Source organism: Crinia signifera, chromosome 6 (genome assembly GCF_055691185.1).
Source record: "Crinia signifera chromosome 6, ASM5569118v1, whole genome shotgun sequence".
Lineage (NCBI taxonomy): Eukaryota > Metazoa > Chordata > Amphibia > Anura > Myobatrachidae > Crinia > Crinia signifera.
The window spans coordinates 17,974,258-17,997,912 of record NC_139222.1 but is presented as its reverse complement, the minus strand read 5'-3'; the positions used below and the strand labels follow the sequence as shown (position 1 = coordinate 17,997,912).

Genomic DNA, 23,655 nt, shown 5'->3' with positions numbered 1-23,655 from the left:
ATGACACAGAGCATCGCAGTAACCGCTGTATGATACAGAGAGCACCGCAGTAACCGCCGTATGATACAGAGAGCATCGCAGTAACCGCGATATGATACAGAGAGCACTGCAGTAACCGCCGTATGATACAGAGAGCACTGCAATAACCGCCGTATGATACAGAACGCACCGCAGTAACCGCCGTATGATACAGAGAGCACCGCAGTAACCGCCGTATGATACAGAACGCACCGCAGTAACCGGCGTATGATACAGAACGCACCGCAATAACCGGCGTATGATACAGAGCATCGCAGTAACCGCCGTATGATACAGAGAGCATCGCAGTAACCGCCGTATGATACAGAGAGCACCGCAGTAACCGCCGTATGATACAGAGAGCACCGCAGTAACCGCTGTATGATACAGAACGCACCGCAGTAACCGGCGTATGATACAGAGCATCGCAGTAACCGCCGTATGATACAGAGAGCATCGCAGTAACCGCCGTATGATACAGAGAGCACCGCAGTAACCGCCGTATGATACAGAGAGCTGCAGCATCATGCAAATAATGCGGAAATGGGAGCAGCAACAGGGCAAAATAGAGCAGATTCAGAAAACCTTCAAAAGCTAGGGGCAAATAAAGAGCAGACCGTTAACAGAGCTCCCGCAAAACAAACTTACTGACACACACACACAGCACTTATACACACAGACACCGCTTACTGACACACACACACAGCACTTATACACACAGACTCATTTACTGACAAGACATACTGAAACACCTTACTGACACACTTACTGCCCTTTACCTACACCAGCGGTGGGGAACCTCTGGCCTGCGGGCCGTAAACGGCCCCCATAGCCAGGTTAAATCCCCCCCCTAAGGTTTGTCCAGGCCGGGAGATCTCGCGAGTGGATACTTCAGCAGCAGCAGCAGCAGCCGCAGCATTGGATGGGACAGGTGAAGCTGGGTGCCTGGGATTAGTAAGTGCCGAATATGCATATGGTCCCCAAAGGTTTTTTACACACTGGCCATTTAGGCCCTTACAACGAAAAAAGTTCTCCACCCCTGACCTACACATATACCTCTTATTGAAACAGACACCCTTTACTGACACTAATAAGGACACCTTTTTGCTGCTATAAACACCCTGATACAGATAAACTTACTGACACAATTACTGACATACCTTACAGACACATGCCTACACCACTGCTTACAGACAAGGCAGCGGGGGAGCGCTATGGTCTGCAGCGAGGACATGGAGGTGTAGATGATGCACAGTCCTCTCATGTCCTCCTCCTCCCCCCCCCCTGCCTAACATCCTGGTAGGAGCCCTCACTAGTAACACATGTATGTGATGGCTGGCTGTTTGTTATTAGGCAGGCATGCCCTGACTCCATGCCACATGTCAGGGAGATAGTGGGTATATGGAGCAATGGGGGAGGGGGATATCTACTCCTTGCCCCCAGTAATTCCCCAGCTGATATCTACTCTAATCGTCAGCACCTGGCCGGATACGCCTGTATTAGGGGAGGGTGTGTGACGTCAGCTCCAGGCCGGATACGCCTGTATTAGGGGAGGGTGTGTGACGTCAGCACCAGGCCGGATACACCTGTATTAGGGGAGGGTGCGTGACGTCAGCACCAGGCCGGATACACCTGTATTAGGGGAGGGTGTGTGACGTCAGCTCCAGGCCGGATACGCCTGTATTAGGGGAGGGTGTGTGTCGTCAGCAGGGCCGCCGAGAGGCAGGGGGGGCGGGTACATTTTACCTGGGCCCGGGCCTACCAGGGGGGCCCGGGTCCCGACACACACAAAAAAAAAAAAATAAAAAAAAAATAATAATAATATTGGGCGTGGCCACGGGTCCGCAATTAGGCCACGCCCCCGAATGTGCCTAAGCCCGAGGCGGGCTAGGCGGGGGGCAGGGTGCCATCTGCCCCCCAGGCCAGTATAATTTATGTGTTACAGGGCCGCCCACCTGACTACCAGAGGCAGGTACATGTCATGATGCTCCGTCCTGCCTCCTGCTGCTCCCCATGCCACGGCCGATTCTCACCTATGTAGTAGTAGCAGCACGGGGCTAACAGAAAATGGCTGCCCCCGTAGCTGGCTACAAAAAGATGGCTGCCTTTGACCAATGGAGAGCCAGGTTTCCTCTCCCAGCAATTCCAGAGGCAAAAGAGTGAAAAGGGGCGGAGCTTATCGGGGTTTGCTGCACTGCGTAGTGCTAACTGCACTTGAAAGAGGAGCAGCATTAAAAGAAACCTTATGGAGCCCCCAGAGTCCAGACTGCAGGAGAGAGAGGGCAGAGGTGAGGACAGACTACTACTCCACTCCTTTAGCAATCAATGGCAGGGGCTCGGTTTACATAATAAAGTCTATATATATATATATTTTTTTTGTGTGTGTTTGTATACAAGTTATATGTGTTGGTATCTTTGTTTTTCCCATTACATATGTTTTCCAATTAAGAAAAATTAGTTGCATGATTTTTTTTTTTTGCAGACATAGGGCCAGAAGCACTAAGCTTTCAAAGTGATAAAATAGAGAGTGCTAAACAGCCAGCCAATCAGCCCTTGTCTGCCATGTCACAGACTGTGTTGGAAAATGTCAGACGGGAGCCGAATGGTTGGTTGCTTATCACTCTCCATTTTATCACTTTTAAAGCTTAGTGCAACTCGCCCCTAAATCCTGTGGGTAAGGGATTTTTTTATTTTTTTTTATAAGCAGCCTGCCTGCCAATGGTGTGTGCGGGTGCAGGGTGGTGGTGGTGTAGTTTGTAGTTAGGGGTAGTGTTTCTGCAACTGCAGGGTTAGGGGTGGTGTAATTTCTGCAGGAGTGGGTGCAGGGTAGGGGTAGTGTAGTGTGATCAGGTACAGGATTAGGGGTAGTGTGAGCGGGGAGCAGGTGCAGGGTTATGGGTGGTGTAGTGTGAGTAGGTGCATGATTAGGGGTAGCGTAGTGTGTGAACAGAGCAGGAACATGGTTAGGGGTGGTGTTGTGTGTGCAGGGAGCAGGTGCATGATTAGGTGTAGTGTGTAAATGGAGCAGGTGCAAGGAGCGGGGGGGTGGGTAGTGCATGCAGGGAACAGATGCAGGGTTAGGGGTGGTATAGAAGAGCAAGTGATGGATTAGGGGTAGTGTATGTGGGAAGCAGGGTTAGGGCTAGTGTTGTGTGTGTGGAAAGTACGTGCAGGTCAGGGGTAGTTTAGGTAGTGTGTGTGTGAGGGATGTGGGGTTAGTGGTAGTATAGTGGGGTTAGTGGTAGTATGTAGGGAGCGGGTGAATTGTTAGGGGTAGTACCTGTCCTGTGCCCGGGACATGGAAGCTGTGTGCAATGCATGGGAAGAGACTAATTAAGCTAATCGGAAACTTTTAATTGCATAATTGCGTGGCCAGAGATGTCAGAGCAAGTGCTGACAATTTTTTTTTTTTAAATATGGATTTTAATTTTAACTGAGCTTAAAAAAAACTGAATATCAAACTTTTTGCGCATACCGGTAAACCCCACATGTGCCTAAACCACACCCACATTACACAAGCCATTCCCTGAACATTATTGTCATGGCTATGCCCCTTGAAAAGTTGGGCCACTTGCTTGTGTCTGTCCCCCAGGCTGAAAGTTGCCAGCCAGCCCCTGCCGGTCAGCGATGGCTGTCCTGCTCCAAGTTCCTGTTTCACAAGGTAATGCCGCCCGCAATGCATGGCTATGGACAGGGGGAACAGACAAAAAGCATGTGTGTGTGTAACAGACTGTGTATGTATGTATATATGTGTGTGTAACAGGCTATGTGTGTGTGTGTGTAACAGGCTGTGTGTGTGTGTAACAGGCTATGTGTGTGTGTGTGTGTGTGTGTGTGTGTGTAACAGGCTTTGTGTATATGTGTGTGTGTGTGTGTAACAGGGTATGTGTGTGTAACAGGCTTTGTGTGTGTGTGTGTGTGTGTGTGTGTGTGTGTAACAGGCTATGTATGTATGTCTATATGTGTGTGTGTAACAGGCTATGTATGTATGTCTATATGTGTGTGTGTGTGTGTGTGTGTGTGTGTAACAGGCTATGTATGTATGTCTATATGTGTGTGTGTGTGTGTAACAGGCTTTGTATATATATGTGTGTGTGTGTTACAGGCTATGTTCTGTATGTGTGAAGGAACAGGCTATGTATGTATGTATATATATGTGTGTGTGTGTGTGTGTGTAAGTAACAGGCTATATGTGTGTGTGTAACAGGCTATGTATGTATATGTGTGTGTGTAACAGGCTATGTATGTATATGTGTGTGTGTAACAGGCTTTGTATATATGTGTGTGTGTGTGTGTAACAGGCTTTGTATGTATATATATATATATATATATATATATATATATATATGTGTGTGTGTTTGTGTAACAGGCTATGTGTGTGTGTAACAGGCTATGGCCCTCATTCAGGTTGGTTCGCCCCCCCGCACGTTCACACAGGGGAGTGATGTTGTGCATGTGCAGCCACTTTGTGTGAGCGGGCGCGGCAAACCGATTATTTGCCGCCCCGATCGCATGCAGCAGTGTGAACGGAAGCGTGGGGTGGTGGATATGGGTTGCGCCGATGGGAACTACCATGACGTGGGTGCCGGGGGAGGGCAGCTGATGTCACCGGATGTCAGCTGCCCACCTCTTCTCGTACAGGAGCGCCACAGATCTAAGACAGCAGAGACTGACTTAGATCTGCGAGCGCTTGAGCAATCATTTGATGGTCGGCGACCGCACTGCCCTGCACACAAGCTGCAAATCGATGATTACTGTATGTAAAACATCCGTTCGCATGCGTGAAATCGGAGGTATTTAGATAACCCGCAAAGCTGCAAATTTTGCAGCTTTGTGGTCAATCAGAATGACCTCCAATGTGTGTGAAGGGAACAGGCTACATGGGGCCCATTTATGACGGATCATATATGGAATGCGATCTGGGTGGGACCATACTGCCCAGGATCACATGACATTAAAGAGGTTTAATGGACACAATCCCCCCCTCTCCCTCCAGGTGCACATACCGCTGGCCATCACAATGCAGCTGCTCTTGGCGCCGGATCTGTAGCTTTGGGGGACACAGCAGATACCGGCAGCTCAGCTCGGCGATACTGCAAGTAGTGACATCTGCTGCTTCTTGCCAGAACTGTTGCCGCTTTCCCTGCTGCGTGTGTGAGCTTGGGATCCTTATACTCCAGAGGCGGCGCTTCAAATGGGGATGATCGTGCCAGCCACAGATCTTGGAGAGAGGAGCCGTGGGCTGGCCACCCCTGCTGTATGGCATAGGGGTCTGGGCAGCGCAGGGGGGCAGAGGGTCCCTGTGATGGATGGGCAGACAGCAGTGGGGTCCTTGCGGAGGATGGGAGCTATTACCTAGTTCTCATCGTCCGCAGGGACCCTGCCGCTATCTGCCCATCCGTGACCACGACCCCTTACTCCCATGGGCGCAACCCATATCCACCACCCCACGCTTCTGTCCACACTGCTGCATACGAACGGGGCGGCAAGTAATCGATTAGAATTTTGGCTCATTCTGTGTAGCATAATGTGTAAGGGGCAAGTATAAGGGGTCTACTATTGTGTTGCATAAAGGGTATATGGTGTGGTACACACCCCTATATCCTTTAATGGCCACACCTCTTTTCTGTTGCTCGCCACTCCAGGGGGGCCCCGTGACGCTGTTGTACCGGGGCCCAGGATTTCTCTTGGCAGCCCTGGTCGTCAGCACCAGGCCGGATACGCCTGTATTAGGGGAGGGTGTGTGACGTCAGCACCAGGCCGGATACGCCTGTATTAGGGGAGGGTGTGTGAGGTCAGCACCAGGCCGGATACGCCTGTATTAGGGGAGGGTGCGTGACATCCGCACCAGGCCGGATACGCCTGTATTAGGGGAGGGTGTGACGTCAGCACCAGGCCGGATACGCCTGTATTAGGGGAGGGTGTGTGATGTCAGCACCAGGCCGGATACGCCTGTATTAGGGGAGGGAGTGTGACGTCAGCACCAGGCCGGATACGCCTGTATTAGGGGAGGGTGTGTGACGTCAGCACCAGGCCGGATACGCCTGTATTAGGGGAGGGTGTGTGACGTCAGCACCAGGCCGGATACGCCTGTATTAGGGGAGGGTGCGACGTCAGCACCAGGCCGGATACGCCTGTATTAGGGGAGGGTGTGCGACGTCAGCACCAGGCCGGATACGCCTGTATTAGGGGAGGGTGTGCGACGTCAGCACCAGGCCGGATACGCCTGTATTAGGGGAGGGTGTGCGACATCAGCACCAGGCCGGATACGCCTGTATTAGGGGAGGGTGTGTGACGTCAGCACCAGGCCGGATACGCCTGTATTAGGGGAGGGTGCGTGACGTCAGCACCAGGCCGGATACGCCTGTATTAGGGGAGGGTGCGTGACGTCAGCACCAGGCCGGATACACCTGTATTAGGGTAGGGTGTGTGATGTCAGCACCAGGCCGGATACGTCTGTATTAGAGGAAGGTGTGTGATGTCAGCACCAGGCCGGATACGTCTGTATTAGAGGAAGGTGTGTGATGTCAGCACCAGGCTGGATACGCCTGTATTAGAGGAAGGTGTGTCACGTCAGCACCAGGCCGGATATACCTGTATTAGGGGAGGGTATGTGATATCAGCACCGGGCTGGATATGACGGGACCAGTGTAACAATCATCCGATGGTGAGCGGCTTGCGATGGGATTCGGACATATTTGCACGGCTTGCGTATAGCTTCACACACCGAGCACATTTATGCACAAGGCAGGATATCCCTAGCGGGGCGACGTATTAGCTGAACTGTGGCCACTGAAAATTTGCAGCCCTGCGATCAGGTCTGAATCAGCCCCATAGTATCAATATTTTTAGTATGTTAACTCTTATGAGTAGGGTCCTCCTGCCTCACGTACTCACCCTACCTCATTACCTCCCAGCGCTCCTGTCCTGTTCTTCCCTTCCTCTACTTCATCTTCAGTCTCCTCGACAATTTTGACACCTACTTCTGAACTGATGCTGATTTTATTTCTACCAGCTATACCCCTATTTATACTGTACTTTTCAACACACCCTGGGCCTTATTCAGATCTGCGTGAATTTGCACGCAGATCCGATGTTGGCCATCTGCGCATGCGCAGACGGGTATCTGCGCATGTGCAGGCATATGGTGCGTGCACCCACGGCGACCTTTCGGGTCGCCGGGTGCACGCACCCATGGCAACAAGGGGGGGGGGGGCGGAGATGGGCGGGGGGCGCCGGGCTGCCCCATTACCATATAGGAACGCCCATTCCATGGGCGTTCTCATGGTAATGAGGCAGTGACGCGGGTGTGTGGGTCGGGTAGCTGACATCACCGGATGCCAGCTGCCCGCCCATATCACGCCAGCGTGCACGCAAATGTAGGTGACTGAAAAGTCACTTATATATGCGTGCACGCTAAACATCATTCGATGGTCGGTGACCATCGAATGATGTGGGCGGACACCCCAGCAAAGCGAATGGATGTTTATGCAAAACATCCATTCGCTGCTGTGCGGCTGAAGCCGCACATTGCTGGGGCGGCGGGGGGGGGGGGGGGCGTGCGTTCGCTGGGCGGGGTTTGGTGGACTCGCAAGGCTGCGAATTCGCAGCCTTGCGAATCAACCTGAATAAACCCCCCTGTACGTTACCTTGTCAACCATTTGTTTTTTGTTTGCTATGTACGGCGCTGCGGACACTTTGCGGCGCCTTATAAATAAACGTACTACTACTACTATCAATATGCTGCAATATACAGTAATTAGGCTTCTCATATATTAGCTGTAATGCTGCACTTAGTATCCCCAAGTGTCACACAGACTGAGGATAATGGTATGACAGCAGCACTTGCCTATCTCAGGCTTACTGATAGTAAATGTCACATATGTAATGTGCCTTATGTGGAATTGCTGCACACAAATACATGTACAGCAGTGTCACATATACAGAGGGGGATTTCCCTGTACACGGCTACAGCTTGTTCAGCCCACGGACTCCTAGCAATCAGGATCTCTCTATAAGTGCATGCAGTACTATGTATAATAGGGGTATATTATGCAGCACATACACTGTATACAGCTATATGTACTGTGGGTATATCCCTCTTATATTCTCACACTATCACCAATTATATACAAGGCTGATTATACACATATTTATCAGTATAAGAGCCCAGTGCTGATGCCCATCTACACCATAATACCTGCTATATAAGAGGAATAATACTGTGCCACAGGGGCCACACACTGCTGGTAACAAGCCTATGGCGGAGGGTGGGACAGGGCCCCAGTCACTGTATTGGGATATACAGCTATTATGTCCCCCCTCAGCCACAGCCCCACAGCACACGTCTACCCAGCAGCAGCAGCTCCCGGGCGTCACATAGACACTGACTGTGTATCTCTGTCACCCGCTCCTCCCCGTCTCTCACCCCTGCCTATGGGGACACTCACCCGCCGTCAGCCGCCTCCTACTTTCACCGGCCACAACAGCAGGTTACACACAGTGCGCGTTTCCGCGAACTTCCAGGCTAAGCACTGCACGCTACTTCCATTATCTGCGTTCCAGTCGGCTTCTGGCCGGGCTCTGCGCCCCACTGTACTTCCGGGCTCTGCGTTCCACCTTTTTCCGGGTTATGCGGTCCAGTCTACTTCCGGATTGTGCGTTCCATTGTACTCCTCCCCTACCGCTCTGAGTTCCGGGGCCCGGGAATGTTGTGGTTTGGCCGCCCTTAACGTTGCAGGTTGCGGAGGAGGCAGCGGGGGGGGGATCCAGTGTTGTGTCCGGCAGCGTCAGGTAATCACATCTAGTATTATTGTTACAGTATAGTCTATTAGTGTTATACAGGTGGCGCAGACTGTGGTGCTGTGTGTTTATAATGCAGGTGGAGCAGACTCTGGTGTCCTGAGGGTCCTCCTCGCAAAGCTCAAAGAGACCCTTTTCCGGGGGCATGGCCAGCAGCCGAAGGAACAGGTTGCATCTCCCGGCGCTCCTGCACCCAGTCTCCTAAAAAAATGTCTCCTGGGGCACCCACTACTTACTGCTACCACAACAGACCCCTCCGGTTCCGTGTCGTGTCCCTGGGGTCGCGCAGACCTCCTTACGCCGTGAAACCGCGGCGGGACATACTAAAAGGAATGACAGTCTAAAATGTAATCCTCTCCCATTATAGTCAATTGGCATTCCTTTTCTGCAGACCAGGCTGTCATTCCTTTTAGTATGTCCCAAGAAAATAGGAGTGCGCCCAATGTAATTTCTCCACCACAGAAAATACACAAAGTAAAAAATCTGTATTTATTAAGGTGCGTACACACAGGGGCGATTTTGTGCAAAATCGCAGGAAATATGGTCTCTGAGATTTACATATTAAAAAAAAGTGGTAGTAACGTGTGCTATTTTATATTTTTGATTAGGAAGAAGATCTGTCTGACATTACAATAGAGTGAGAAGAAGAGATGAATCAGCATTGTAAGGAGGAGGAAATCTTTACAAACACATGCACAGGTGAGTAATAATCAGTTATTACAGAGAGTAACAAATTATTCTTGTTCCATCACTACAGCAGCCTCTTATCCTGCACCCTCCTCTGTCACTACAGCGGCCTCTTATCCCGCACCCTCCTCTGTCACTACAGCAGCCTCTTATCCTGCACCCTCCTCTGGCAGCAAAGACTAATGAGGGGAATGTATCTGCCCAGTGTAGGAGTCACTGTGTGTTACCAGCCCAGAGATCTGACCAGTCTCCTCCCGACACTCTCTGGTGTATCTCATACATCAGAAGCCACCAGCCCCTATTATACTCCTGCTCCCCCTCACATCATGTCACTGTGTGTTACCAGCCCAGAGATCTGACCAGTCTCCTCCCCACACTCTCTGGTGTATCTAATACATCAGGAGCCATCAGCCCCTATTATACTCCTGCTCTCCTCCTCACATCATGTCACTGTGTGTTACCAGCCCAGAGATCTGACCAGTCTCCTCCCCACACTCTCTGGTGTATCTCATACATCAGGAGCCATCAGCCCCTATTATACTCCTGCTCTCCCCTCACATCATGTTACTGTGTGTTACCAGCCCAGAGATCTGACCAGTCTCCTCCCCACACTCTCTGGTGTATCTCCTACATCAGGATCCATCAGCCCCTATTATACTCCTGCTCTCCCCCTCACATCATGTCACTGTGTGTTACCAGCCCAGAGATCTGACCAGTCTCCTCCCCACACTCTCTGGTGTATCTCATACATCAGGAGCCATCAGCCCCTATTATACTCCTGCTCTCCTCCTCACATCATGTCACTGTGTGTTACCAGCCCAGAGATCTGACCAGTCTCCTCCCCACACTCTCTGGTGTATCTCATACATCAGGAGCCATCAGCCCCTATTATACTCCTGCTCTCCCCTCACATCATGTTACTGTGTGTTACCAGCCCAGAGATCTGACCAGTCTCCTCCCCACACTCTCTGGTGTATCTCCTACATCAGGATCCATCAGCCCCTATTATACTCCTGCTCTCCCCCTCACATCATGTCACTGTGTGTTACCAGCCCAGAGATCTGACCAGTCTCCTCCCCACACTCTCTGGTGTATCTCATACATCAGGAGCCATCAGTCCCTATTATACTCCTGCTCTCCCCCTCACATCATGTCACTGTGTGTTACCAGCCCAGAGATCTGACCAGTCTCCGCCCCACACTCTCTGGTGTATCTCATACATCAGGAGCCATCAGCCCCTATTATACTCCTGCTCTCACATCATGTCACTGTGTGTTACCAGCCAAGAGATCTGACCAGTCTCCTCCCCACACTCTCTGGTGTATCTCATACATCAGGAGCCATCAGCCCCTATTATACTCCTGCTCTCCCCCTCCCATCATGTCACTGTGTGTTACCAGCCCAGAGATCTGACCAGTCTCCTCCCGACACTCTCTGGTGTATCTCATACATCAGGAGCCACCAGCCCCTATTATACTCCTGCTCTCCCCTCACATCATGTCACTGTGTGTTACCAGCCCAGAGATCTGACCAGTCTCCTACCCACACTCTCTGGTGTATCTCATACATCAGGAGCCATCAGCCCCTATTATACTACTGCTCTCCCCTCACATCATGTCACTGTGTGTTACCAGCCCAGAGATCTGACCAGTCTCCTCCCCACACTCTCTGGTGTATCTCATACATCAGGAGCCATCAGTCTCTATTATACTCCTGCTCTCCCCCTCACATCATGTCACTGTGTGTTACCAGAGATCTGACCAGTCTCCTCTCCACACTCTCTGGTGTATCTCATACATTAGGAGCCATCAGCCCCTATTATACTCCTGCTCTCCCCTCCCATCATGTCACTGTGTTACCAGCCCAGAGATCTGACCAGTCTCCTCCCCACACTCTCTGGTGTATCTCATACATCAGGAGTCATCAGCCCCTATTATACTCCTGCTCTCCCCTCCCATCATGTCACTGTGTTACCAGCCCAGAGATCTGACCAGTCTCCTCCCCGCACTCTCTGGTATATCTCATACATCAGGAGCCATCATCTCATATAACATAACCCCGGCATACGCCAACTTCTTTATGGTGGCGTATGAGCAACAACACATCTATGATAACAAAACTTACCATCATTATGTGAAGTTCTATGTCCGCTACATAGATGACTTATTTATGCTATGGAGTGAGGGTGAAGCCAAACTATTGGAATTCATTGACGATCTCAATTCCCTTGGTTGTGACTATCACCCTGGACAACCACAAGCTCTCCACACAAATCCACACGAAATCAACAGACAAGAACACAATCTTACATGCAGAGAGCTTCCTCCCAGCAGCCATCCAGAAGGGCCTCCCGTACTCCAGATGATAAGTGTCTGTCGCATCAACTCGGATACCACCAATTACCCACAGCCCTAGCACAAATGGGCCAGCGGTTCATAGACCGTGGCTACCACAAGGACGACATAAATGATGCACTTTGCAAGGTGTCTTCACTGAAGTGTGAAGATCTACTTCAGCCCAAAGAATGCCCTGCATCGGGAGAAACTGACCGATTGAATTTTTGTAGCACTTCCACAGTGGCTTCAAAATTCATCAAAAATAGAATACTTGAACACTGGCATCTATTTGCCATGTACCCTACTCTAGCACCAATTGTCTCCTCTCCTCCGCGCTTTGCCTACAGAAGGGGTCCTAACTTAAGACATGTTGGTTGTCACTGATTTTTCTCGCAGCAAGACCTCACCAACCAACCGGCTTTCCAGAAGGAATGGTGTCAACAAATGTTCTGGATGTTCCAATTGCCCATTTTTGACAACAGGTGATAACGTCACCGATCCACAAGATGGAAAAGCCTACAGAATACGACTTAAATTAGCCTGCAATAGCAAGTTTGTAGTGTATGCACTCACTTGTCCATGCAATTTAATCTACGAGGGCAAGGCCAGCAAAGATCTTCCATTACAAAGAGTCTACAACCGTCTAACACAGACTTGGACCTGAAATCCCTACCAGTCGCAAGACATTTCCGGGAGAAGCAGCATAAAATGAGAGACCTAAAATGTTCACTAATAGACCACATTCTGCCATTTAACAGAGGAGGTGACCGAGATAAAATACTGTTACAAAGGGAACTGCGGTGGATATTTCTCTACAACTGCCTTGCCCATTAGGGCTCAATGAAGACTTTAAATGGGCTGTTCTATTTAAAACCTAACTTCACTACACCAAGCCACATGCACAGTACAAGTATGTACTATAGTCTCCTAGGCTAGGGGCAGCACAGGTTACTATACAGCTCAATCATGCACTAGAGATACCCCACAGAGATGTCCCCGTCCTCTGTATTCCCAGGATAATCACATATATACCATGTCCTCAGTCACTGTGTGTCTCCTACAGATGGGCCCAGTAACAGAGATAACCCAGAGAGATGTCCCCGTCCTCTGTATTCCCAGGATAATAACATATATACCATGTCCTCAGTCACTGTGTGTCTCCTACAGATGTGCCCAGTAACAGAGATACCCCAGAGAGATGTCCCTGTCCTCTGTATTTCCAGCACTGTACAGAGGAGACTCCCAGGACCCCACAGGAGGATCAGGTGGGTGAGAGATACCATATTGAGTTCTCACTACATGATCTGTAGAGAAGCTGCTTGTGTATCATACACTAATAAACTGTTCTTATTTAGGGTGGCGGCTTGACTAATATTAAGGTAGAAGATACAGAGGTTGAAGAAACGGATGTTACTGATATGAAGGAAGAAAATACAGAGGGAGAAGTAGAGACGGATGTGACTGATATTAAGGTAGAAGATACCAAAGAAGAAGAAGAGACGGATGTGACTGATATTAAGGTAGAAGATACCAAAGAAGAAGAAGAGACGGATGTGACTGATATTAAGGTAGAAGATACCAAAGGAGAAGAAGAAATGGATGTGACTGATATTAAAGAAGAAGATGCAGAGGGAGAAGAGATTGATGTGAGGAGTGACCAGCAGTGTAAGGAGGAGGAAATCCCTACAGATACCAGCACAGGTGAGTAATAATCACTTATTACAGAGTCACATATTCTCCTTGTTCTGTCACTACAGCGGCCTCTTATCCCGCACCCTCCTCTGTCACTACAGCGGCCTCTTATCCCGCACCCTCCTCTGTCACTACAGCGGCCTCTTATCCTGCACCCTCCTCTGTCACTACAGCGGCCTCTTATCCCGCACCCTCCTCTGTCACTACAGCGGCCTCTTATCCCGCACCCTCCTCTGTCACTACAGCGGCCTCTTATCCCGCACCCTCCTCTGTCACTACAGCGGCCTCTTATCCCGCACCCTCCTCTGTCACTACAGCGGCCTCTTATCCCGCACCCTCCTCTGTCACTACAGCGGCCTCTTATCCCGCACCCTCCTCTGTCACTACAGCGGCCTTTTATCCCGCACCCTCCTCTGTCACTACAGCGGCCTCTTATCCTGCACCCTCCTCTGTCACTACAGCGGCCTTTTATCCCGCACCCTCCTCTGTCACTACAGCGGCCTCTTATCCCGCACCCTCCTCTGTCACTACAGACCAATGAGGGGAATGTATCTGCCCCGTGGGGGAGTCAGGAGACATCAGCCCCTATTATTTTCCTTTTCTCCTCCGCATATTAGATCATTGTTTGCTACCAGCCCAGAGATCTGACCAATCCCCCCCATGTTCCCCAGTGACTCCCCTACATCATCAGTAGAAGGGACAGGAATAATAGCAGTCTACAGGGTACAATGGTATGGAAGGTCATGTGACATTACCCATGGTTTTCTCTTTGCTGTACCACCTGTTGTATCACCCATGATCCTCTCTGTGCACCACTGCATGGGGTATTACCCATTATCTTCCTTGTGTATAATTACTGAACTCTGTGATACAGTATAGGCATATGTTGACATACTAAAGAATAATAGCAGGTGACCCCATGCACCCCAAGGTCACACTCTTCATCATAACACACACCTCACACACTGACTTATAACTGCACACCCTGCATTACACAATATCTCCCCCTCCAATATCTGTCCTCTTACCATAATCATCATTGTCTATGTGTAGGGTACCACAGAAACCGTGCCGCCGGGCAGTCATCATACAGATATAATATCCCCGGTTATGTATGTATAGGGTGCCACAGATTCTGTGCTGCTGGGCGGTCATCATACAGGTATAATATCCCTGGTTACAGTATGTATAGGGGGCCACAGATTCTGTGCTACTGGGCGGTCATCATACAGATATAATATCCCTGGTTACAGTATGTATAGGGGGCCACAGATTCTGTGCTGCTGGGCGGTCATCATACAGATATAATATCCCTGGTTACAGTATGTATAGGGTACCACAGATTCTGTGCTGCTGGGCGGTCATCATACAGATATAATATCCCTGGTTACAGTATGTATAGGGGGCCACAGATTCTGTGCTGCTGGGCGGTCATCATACAGATATAATATCCCTGGTTACAGTATGTATAGGGGGCCACAGATTCTGTGCTGCTGGGCGGTCATCATACAGATATAATATCCCTGGTTACAGTATGTATAGGGTGCCACAGATTCTGTGCTACTGGGCGGTCATCATACAGATATAATATCCCCGGTTACAGTATGTATAGGGTGCCACAGATTCTGTGCTACTGGGCGGTCATCATACAGATATAATATCCCTGGTTACAGTATGTATAGGGGGCCACAGATTCTGTGCTGCTGGGCGGTCATCATACAGATATAATATCCCTGGTTACAGTATGTATAGGGTGCCACAGATTCTGTGCTACTGGGCGGTCATCATACAGATATAATATCCCCGGTTACAGTATGTATAGGGTGCCACAGATTCTGTGCTGCTAGGCGGTCATCATACAGATATAATATCCCTGGTTACAGTATGTATAGGGTGCCACAGATTCTGTGCCGCCGGGCGGTCATCATACAGATATAATATCCCTGGTTACAGTATGTATAGGGGGCCACAGATTCTGTGCTGCTGGGCGGACATCATACAGATGTAATATCCCTGGTTACAGTATGTATAGGGTGCCACAGATTCTGTGCTGCTGGGCGGTCATCATACAGATGTAATATCCCTGGTTACAGTATGTATAGGGTGCCACAGATTCTGTGCTGCTGGGTGGTCATCATACAGATGTAATATCCCTGGTTACAGTATGTATAGGGTGCCACAGATTCTGTGCTGCTGGGCGGTCATCATACAGATATAATATCCCTGGTTACAGTATGTATAGGGTGCCACAGATTCTGTGCTGCTGGGCGGTCATCATACAGATATAATATCCCTGGTTACAGTATGTATAGGGTGCCACCGATTCTGTTCTGCTGGGCGGTCATCATACAGATATAATTTCTCTTTCAATGGTCCTGGTGACACAGCTCAACACTGGGATGTAGGAGGGTCCGAAGGAGCCAGGCACCTATCCTAAAGCTTTAGAGGGTAGGCTCCTCCCCTACTGCATCCCTGGACTCTCCAGTTCGTGTTAGGTGCCCACTGGAGTGGGTGCTATTCTAAAGGGCTGCAGGAGCAGCCGAAGAATTAGAGTAGTTAGGGGATTTTTATTATTTTATTAACTATTACCCTAGCTAGGTAGGCACAGTGTGAGGATTTTCATAGTGAATCCTCACACTGCTAGCGCAGCAGGAGCTGACAGAAGCGCGTCCTGTCAGCTATCTGTGCACAGGGTAGACGCTGTCTGGTCTCCCTGTGCTGCGCTCATAGCCTCTATTAAGAGGCTGCCTGGGCTCCGGAGCTGCCTGAAACCGGCTCCACAGTTAGGTGGGGATCATGGGGGACAGGCGCTCCGTGATGGCGGCGGCCATTTTATGCGGAGCTTACACGCTGAGCTCCTGACTGAGAGGACAGCAGCGCTGTGACAGGCATGTTCCAAGTGGTCCCCATTTGAGGGGGAGACACTGGAACAAGGAAATCCTACCTAAGGAGCGGCTAGCTGGGGGTGGTTGGCGCCAAAAGGTCACGGACCCCGCAGCAGCAGGGACTTTGGTCTCTTCCTTCACTCTGACTTTGGCGCCTTTCAGAACGCTTGCAGCGGAGCTGAGCTGGCGAATTGATCCTGGCAGAGTGACTTGGATTTCCTGGGCATCGCTTCCCCGCAGAGAAACCTACAGACAGCTAAGTGACTGGGTGCATTGACTTTGTATAAGCGCTTGTACAATTGTTTGCACTGTGTATACTGATAGATATACAATTATCACTTGCATCATGTCTGAGCATCAGGCTGTGGTTTTGGGGGAGGGAGCCCTTAATGCACTGAGCGCGTGCAATGTTTGCACACAAAAGTTTGTCCCTGAGCAGATGGCCAAGGGGGGCTTATGTATTACTTGCGCTGATGTGAGACCCATGGGCAGCGATCCCCATAGGGCAGAGCATATGGAACCTGCGTGGGCCAGGGCCCTAGGCAGGTCAGTAAACGCTTTGGTGCAGCTTTTGGACAGGCAGAGTGATGGGCTGGTAGAATCACAGAGACCTATGCCATCATCTCAGCAGTCGTCTGGCTCCTTGCCTCTTACCCAGGCAGATCCTGCACTGATTCAGGTGATGCAGGATACTGCAAAAGGGATTAACAGGTTCAGTGAAATGCTGGACAAAATGGATGATGTGGCAGGGACCCCTAGAAGGTCTTATGCTTTAACTACTGTGGTAGATGAAGAGGAAGGAGAGTATACTGACATCCCCTGGGATCAGGGTGATGATTTGGAAGAGAACTCTGCTGCTGGTACGGAGCTCTGGGAAAAGGTCCCAGTGGTGGATGCTTCAGTGGCACGTTTGTCCAAGGCTACTGTATTACCAGTACAGGGCGGTGCAGCTTTCAAAGATTCTGTGGATAAAAAGCTGGAGGGAAACCTCAAAGCTATCTTTGAAGGGGTGGGGTTTACCTTACGGCCCCTTATTGCTTCAGCCTGGGTCTCTAAGGCCATGATAGAGTGGGCTGGTGAATTATGCACCGTGCTGCAGGCTGACCCTGGTGCATTACTGCTTGCAGAAAAGATTAAGGCAGCAGCAGAATATGCAGTGGAAGCAGAGGAGGAAGCTATTAAAATGGCTACCAGAGTGTCCACAGTCTCCATTAATGCCAGGAGAGTGCTTTGGCTTAAAGCCTGGGAAGCAGACAATGAGTCCAAGAAGGCTCTGGAAACATTAGCCTTCAAAGGAAAGGTACTCTTTGGTACCGAGCTAGAGGAGATTATAAAACAGGCCACGGGCGGCAAAAGTACATTCCTGCCGGCCTCCTCAGCAAAGCAGATGTCAAGATTTTCTGCTTTTAAGCCGTCCTTTCGGCCCTCCCCTAGAGGTGGTGCGTCCTTTCGAGGACAGTCTTTCAGGGGAAGGTTTCAGTCCTCTAGAGGCAAGACACAGAAGTCAAAATTTGGCTCTTTTCACAAGAAGCCAGCCACAAAGGGAGAGGATAAACCCTCTGCATGACTGTCAGGGGCTTCGCCCGACAGTGACAAAAGTGGGGGGGCGTCTCACACTCTTCAGGGACGCTTGGACTGCTTTAGGCCAGGATGCCTGGGTGTTAGATATTATAACACAGGGTTACAAAATCCCTTACAGAGGGCCGCCTCCGAAGAGGTTCATCCCCACATCCTTACCAAAGGAGGCACGGCTTCGTACAGCTCTTGTGAGAGCAGCTCACTCCCTTTTGGAGAAAGGGGTGGTTACACCAGTCCCCAGGGCAGAGTGGAAGAAAGGCTTTTACTCCACGCTGTTCCTGGTGCCCAAACCAGACGGGTCTTTCAGACCAATACTAAATTTGAAATCCCTAAATGTTCATTTATGGGTAGACCATTTCAAAATGGAGTCCCTACGGTCAGTACTCCTGAGTCTGGACCAGGGAGAATTTTTGGCGTCCATGGATGTCCAGGACGCATATTTGCACGTTCCTATACACCCGGAGCATCAGACCTTATTGAGGTTTGCCATAGGAGACCTGCATTTACAATTCCGGGCGTTACCCTTTGGGCTAGCAACCGCGCCAAGGGTATTCACAAAGATAATGTCAGTAATGGCGGCGGTGCTGAGGCTCAGGGGAATCACAGTCATACCCTATTTGGACGATCTCCTGTTCAAAGCAGAGTCAGCAGTCATGCTGCAGAGTCACTTGGCAGAGGCCATCAGTTTTTTGCAGGCTCACGGCTGGATTTTAAATTTGCAAAAATCTCAGTTGGTACCGTCGCAAAGGCTCCAATTCCTGGGAGTCATACTAGACACCCATCTTCATCGGGTATTCCTCACGGAGGTAAAGGCCAGGGATCTGGTCACCCTAGTCCAGGAGATTCTCAGGGCTCAGAGCATTTCAGTATGGAGGTGCCTCAAGCTCCTGGGGAAGATGGTGGCGTCATTCGAGACGCTTCAATTTGCCAGGTTCCACTCTCGGAGGTTCCAATGGAACATCTTGTCAGCCTGGTCAGGAAACACTTTGACCATGAAATCCGAGATGATAGTGCTGTCTTCGGACACCCGAGAATCCTTGAAGTGGTGGACAGAAATAGATTCCCTTCAGTGGGGTCGGTCATTACAGACCTGGGACTGGTTGATAGTAACTACCGACGCCAGTCTCAGGGGCTGGGGGGCAGTAGTCCTGGATCTCAGGCTTCAGGGCCTGTGGACGGCAGAGGAATCAGCGTTACCAATCAACATCTTGGAGCTGAGAGCTGTCTGGAAAGTGATTTCCTTGGCGGGAGACAGGTTACAGAACCTCCCTTTGAGGATTCAGACCGACAATGCCACAGCTGTGGCGTATCTGAATCACCAGGGAGGTACACGCAGCAGATTGGCCATGTGGGAGGTGTCCAGAATCTTCCTATGGGCGGAACAGAATGTTCCAGCTGTATCGGCTATATTCATCCCGGGGATAGAGAATATAGAAGCCGACTTCCTGAGCAGGGAGGAGCTCAAGGAAGGGGAATGGAGCTTACACCCTCAGGTGTTTCACCAAATCACTTCGAGGTGGGGAACTCCGGATGTGGACCTGATGGCATCCAGGATCAACCGTCAAGTACCCAGGTTCTATGCCAGAACAAGGGATCCACTAGCGGAGGCAGTGGATGCCATGACTATTCACTGGCAGGGAGATCTCCTTTATGCATTCCCACCTGTACCAATGTTACCGAGACTTCTGAAGAAAATACAAGGGCAGAAGGTTCCAGTGATCTTAGTGGCCCCAGATTGGCCAAGGAGATCCTGGTACTCGAGGCTTCAGAGGTTGTCTGTGGACTCATGGCGTCTACCTCTGAGACCAGACCTTCTAAGACAAGGCCCATTCAATCACCTGGATTCAGATCGATTGATTTTGACGGCCTGGCTATTGAAACCATCATTTTAAAAAGAAAAGGGTTTTCTGACGCAGTAGTACAGACGATGATAAAGGCCAGAAAAGCTGTATCTTCGGCAAATTATTATAGAGTCTGGAAGACTTACATTCGATGGTGTGAGAGAAGAAAGGCTCATACATCTCATTTTAAGCTATCAAGAATGATGGAATTCTTACAAGATGGTTTTTCATCGGGCCTAAGCCTTCAGTCACTGAAGGTGCAGATCTCGGCCTTGTCCATCTATTTCCAGAAAAAGATAGCCATTTTGCCGGAAATTCAAACTTTTTTACAAGGAGTATCCAGGTTGAAGCCTCCATACAAGCAACCAGTAGCACCTTGGGATCTATCACTGGTTTTGGAATGCCTTCAAAAGGCACCTTTTGAACCTTTAAGGTCGGCTGACTTTAAGTTTCTTACGTGGAAGCTAGTATTTTTGTTAGCAGTAGCATCTGCTAAAAGAGTTTCAGAGTTGGGAGCTTTATCATGTAAATCTCCCTTCTTAATTTTTCATGATGACAGGGCTGTTTTAAGAACAGTGCCTCAGTTTTTACCGAAGGTGGTATCTACCTTCCATTTAAATCAGGAGATTGTTCTACCTGTGTTTCAACCCCCAGAGGGTTCTAAGAAAAGGGACAAATTGAGAACTTTGGATGTTGTGCGTGCCTTACGCATATATGTGGACAGAGTGAAGAGTGTCAGGAAGACTGACACATTGTTGGTATTGTATGACGTACACAAAATTGGTTGGCCTGCATCTAAGCAGACTATTGCTAGGTGGTTGCGGTCTATGATAGCCTTTGCTTACACCAAAGTGGGTAGACCAGTACCGGCCAAAATAAATGCGCATACCACCAGGTCAGTTGCCACCTCTTGGGCGGTTCGACATGGGGCCACAGCAGAGCAGGTTTGCAGAGCTGCCACTTGGTCATCTGTTCACACATTTGCCAAATTCTATAGATTCCATGAGTTCGCGTCGGAGGACGCATCATTCGGGCGAGCAGTGCTGAGAGCTGCAGACCTGAGCGTACCCTCCCAAAGGACCGGCTCTGGAACGTCCCAGTGTTGAGCTGTGTCACCAGGACCATTGAAAGAGAAAAAGGGATTTTTGTAAGAACTTACCGTTCGAATCCCTTTCTCTGATATGGTCCTGGTGACACAGCGATCCCTCCCTTACGCTCAGTAAGTATGCCAGAATTTCATGATGTTCATGTTAAAATGGTTAAAAGTTAACAGTTTCTGTTATAAAATGTGCAGATAATGTGCAGGTGTTTGTACTGAGTTAATGTATTCCAGTGGCTTTGAAAGTTGAACTGAAGAGTCCAGGGATGCAGTAGGGGAGGAGCCTACCCTCTAAAGCTTTAGGATAGGTGCCTGGCTCCTTCGGACCCTCCTACATCCCAGTGTTGAGCTGTGTCACCAGGACCATATCAGAGAAAGGGATTCGAACGGTAAGTTCTTACAAAAATCCCTTTATCCCCGGTTACAGTATGTATAGGGTGCCACAGATTCTGTGCTGCTGGGCGGTCACCATACAGATGTAATATCCCCGGTTACAGTATGTATAGGGTGCCACAGATTCTGTGCTGCTGGGCGGTCATCATACAGATATAATATCCCCGGTTACAGTATGTATAGGGTGCCACAGATTCTGTGCTGCTGGGCGGTCATCATACAGATATAATATCCCTGGTTACAGTATGTATAGGGTGCCACAGATTCTGTGCTGCTGGGCGGTCATCATACAGATATAATATCCCTGGTTACAGTATGTATAGGGTGCCACAGATTCTGTGCTTCTGGGCGGTCATCATACAGATATAATATCCCTGGTTACAGTATGTATAGGGTGCCACAGATTCTGTTCTGCTGGGTGGTCATCATACAGATATAATATCCCCGGTTACAGTATGTATAGGGTGCCACAGATTCTGTGCTGCTGGGCGGTCACCATACAGATATAATATCCCTTGTTACAGTATGTATAGGGGGCCACAGATTCTGTGCCGCAGGGCGGTCATCATACAGATATAATATCCCTGGTTACAGTATGTATAGGGTGCCACAGATTCTGTGCTGCTGGGCGGTCGTCATACAGATATAATATCCCCGGTTACAGTATGTATAGGGTGCCACAGATTCTGTGCTGCTGGGCGGTCGTCATACAGATATAATATCCCCGGTTACAGTATGTATAGGGTGCCACAGATTCTGTGCTGCTGGGCGGTCATCATACAGATATAATATCCCTGGTTACAGTATGTATAGGGTGCCACAGATTCTGTGCTGCTGGTAGGTCATCATACAGATATAATATCCCTGGTTACAGTATGTATAGGGTGCCACAGATTCTGTGCTGCCGGGCGGTCATCATACAGATATAATATCCCTGGTTACAGTATGTATAGGGTGCCACAGATTCTGTGCTGCCGGGCGGTCATCATACAGATATAATATCCCTGGTTACAGTATGTATAGGGTGCCACAGATTCTGTGCTGCCGGGCGGTCATCATACAGATATAATATCCCTGGTTACAGTATGTATAGGGTGCCACAGATTCTGTGCTGCCGGGCGGTCATCATACAGATATAATATCCCTGGTTACAGTATGTATAGGGGGCCACAGATTCTGTGCTGCCGGGCGGTAATCATACAGAAATAATATCCCTGGTTACAGTATGTATAGGGTGCCACAGATTCTGTGCTGCTGGGCGTCATCATACAGATATAATATCCCTGGTTACAGTATGTATAGGGTGCCACAGATTCTGTGCTGCTGGGCGGTCATCATACAGATATAATATCCCTGGTTACAGTATGTATAGGGTGCCACAGATTCTGTGCTGCTGGGCGGTCATCATACAGATATAATATCCCTGGTTACAGTATGTATTGGGTGTCACAGATTCTGTGCTGCTGGGCGGTCATCATACAGATATAATATCCCTGGTTACAGTATCTATTGGGTGTCAGAGATTCTGTGCTGCTGGGCGGTCATCATATAGATATAATATCCCTGGTTACAGTATGTATAGGGTGCCACAGATTCTGTGCTGCTGGGCGGTCATCATACAGATATAATATCCCTGGTTACAGTATGTATAGGATGCCACAGATTCTGTGCTGCTGGGTGGTCATCATACAGATATAATATCCCTGGTTACAGTATGTATAGGGTGCCGCAGATTCTGTGCTGCTCGGCGGTCATCATACAGATATAATGCTCCTGGTTACAGTATCTATAGGGGGATACGGTTCGTTTTATCGAATGTCATTTGGTCGACCCCACTAGGTCGAATGTGTAAAAAGGTCGACATGGGTTTATGTCGAACTTCCGACTATGTCGACTGCCATTAGGTCGACTGGGGTTAGGTCGAATTGCTCTTTTTGGGGTTTTTTTGGCCGAAATGTCAACAGTGTCGACATGGACACTGTTGACATAGTGAATCGGACCCTCGCATCGCTCGCTTCGCTCGCAATGCTTCGGGCACGGTGGCTCGCTTTGCTCGCCACAGCTTTAATAACCTCCTCCACGCCCTAGTGGATGGTAGGGCATGAACCACCGCCTGTCGGCACATGTCGGCACCAAAAAAAACCCAAAAAGAGCAATTCGACCTAACCCCAGTCGACCTAATGGCAGTCGATATAGTCGGAAGTTCGACATAAACCCATGTCGACCTTTTTACACATTCGACCTAGTGGGGTCGACCAAATGACATTCGACCTAATGTCATTCGATAAAACGACCGTATCCCGTATAGGGTGCCACAGATTCTG

At 49.6% G+C, this 23,655-nt stretch overlaps 2 protein-coding genes across 4 annotated transcripts in view; one reads left to right on the top strand and one right to left on the bottom strand.

Annotated features, from left to right (window-relative positions):
• Positions 1-23,655, bottom strand: part of LOC146010069 (uncharacterized) — a 146,784-nt gene that overhangs the window by 60,663 nt on the left and 62,466 nt on the right. The window lies entirely within an intron of this gene.
• The window catches only part of LOC146010070 (uncharacterized), a 32,187-nt gene continuing 16,874 nt past the window's right edge, over positions 8,343-23,655 (top strand). For both annotated transcript variants that reach the window (XM_083150946.1, XM_083150945.1), the window contains exons 1-4: positions 8,343-8,811; positions 9,429-9,519; positions 13,011-13,108; positions 13,199-13,544. In XM_083150946.1, the coding sequence (XP_083007072.1) occupies positions 9,471-9,519; positions 13,011-13,108; positions 13,199-13,544 (493 nt within the window). In that variant the 5' untranslated portion in view covers positions 8,343-8,811; positions 9,429-9,470. The remainder of the gene's footprint in view (positions 8,812-9,428; positions 9,520-13,010; positions 13,109-13,198; positions 13,545-23,655) is intronic.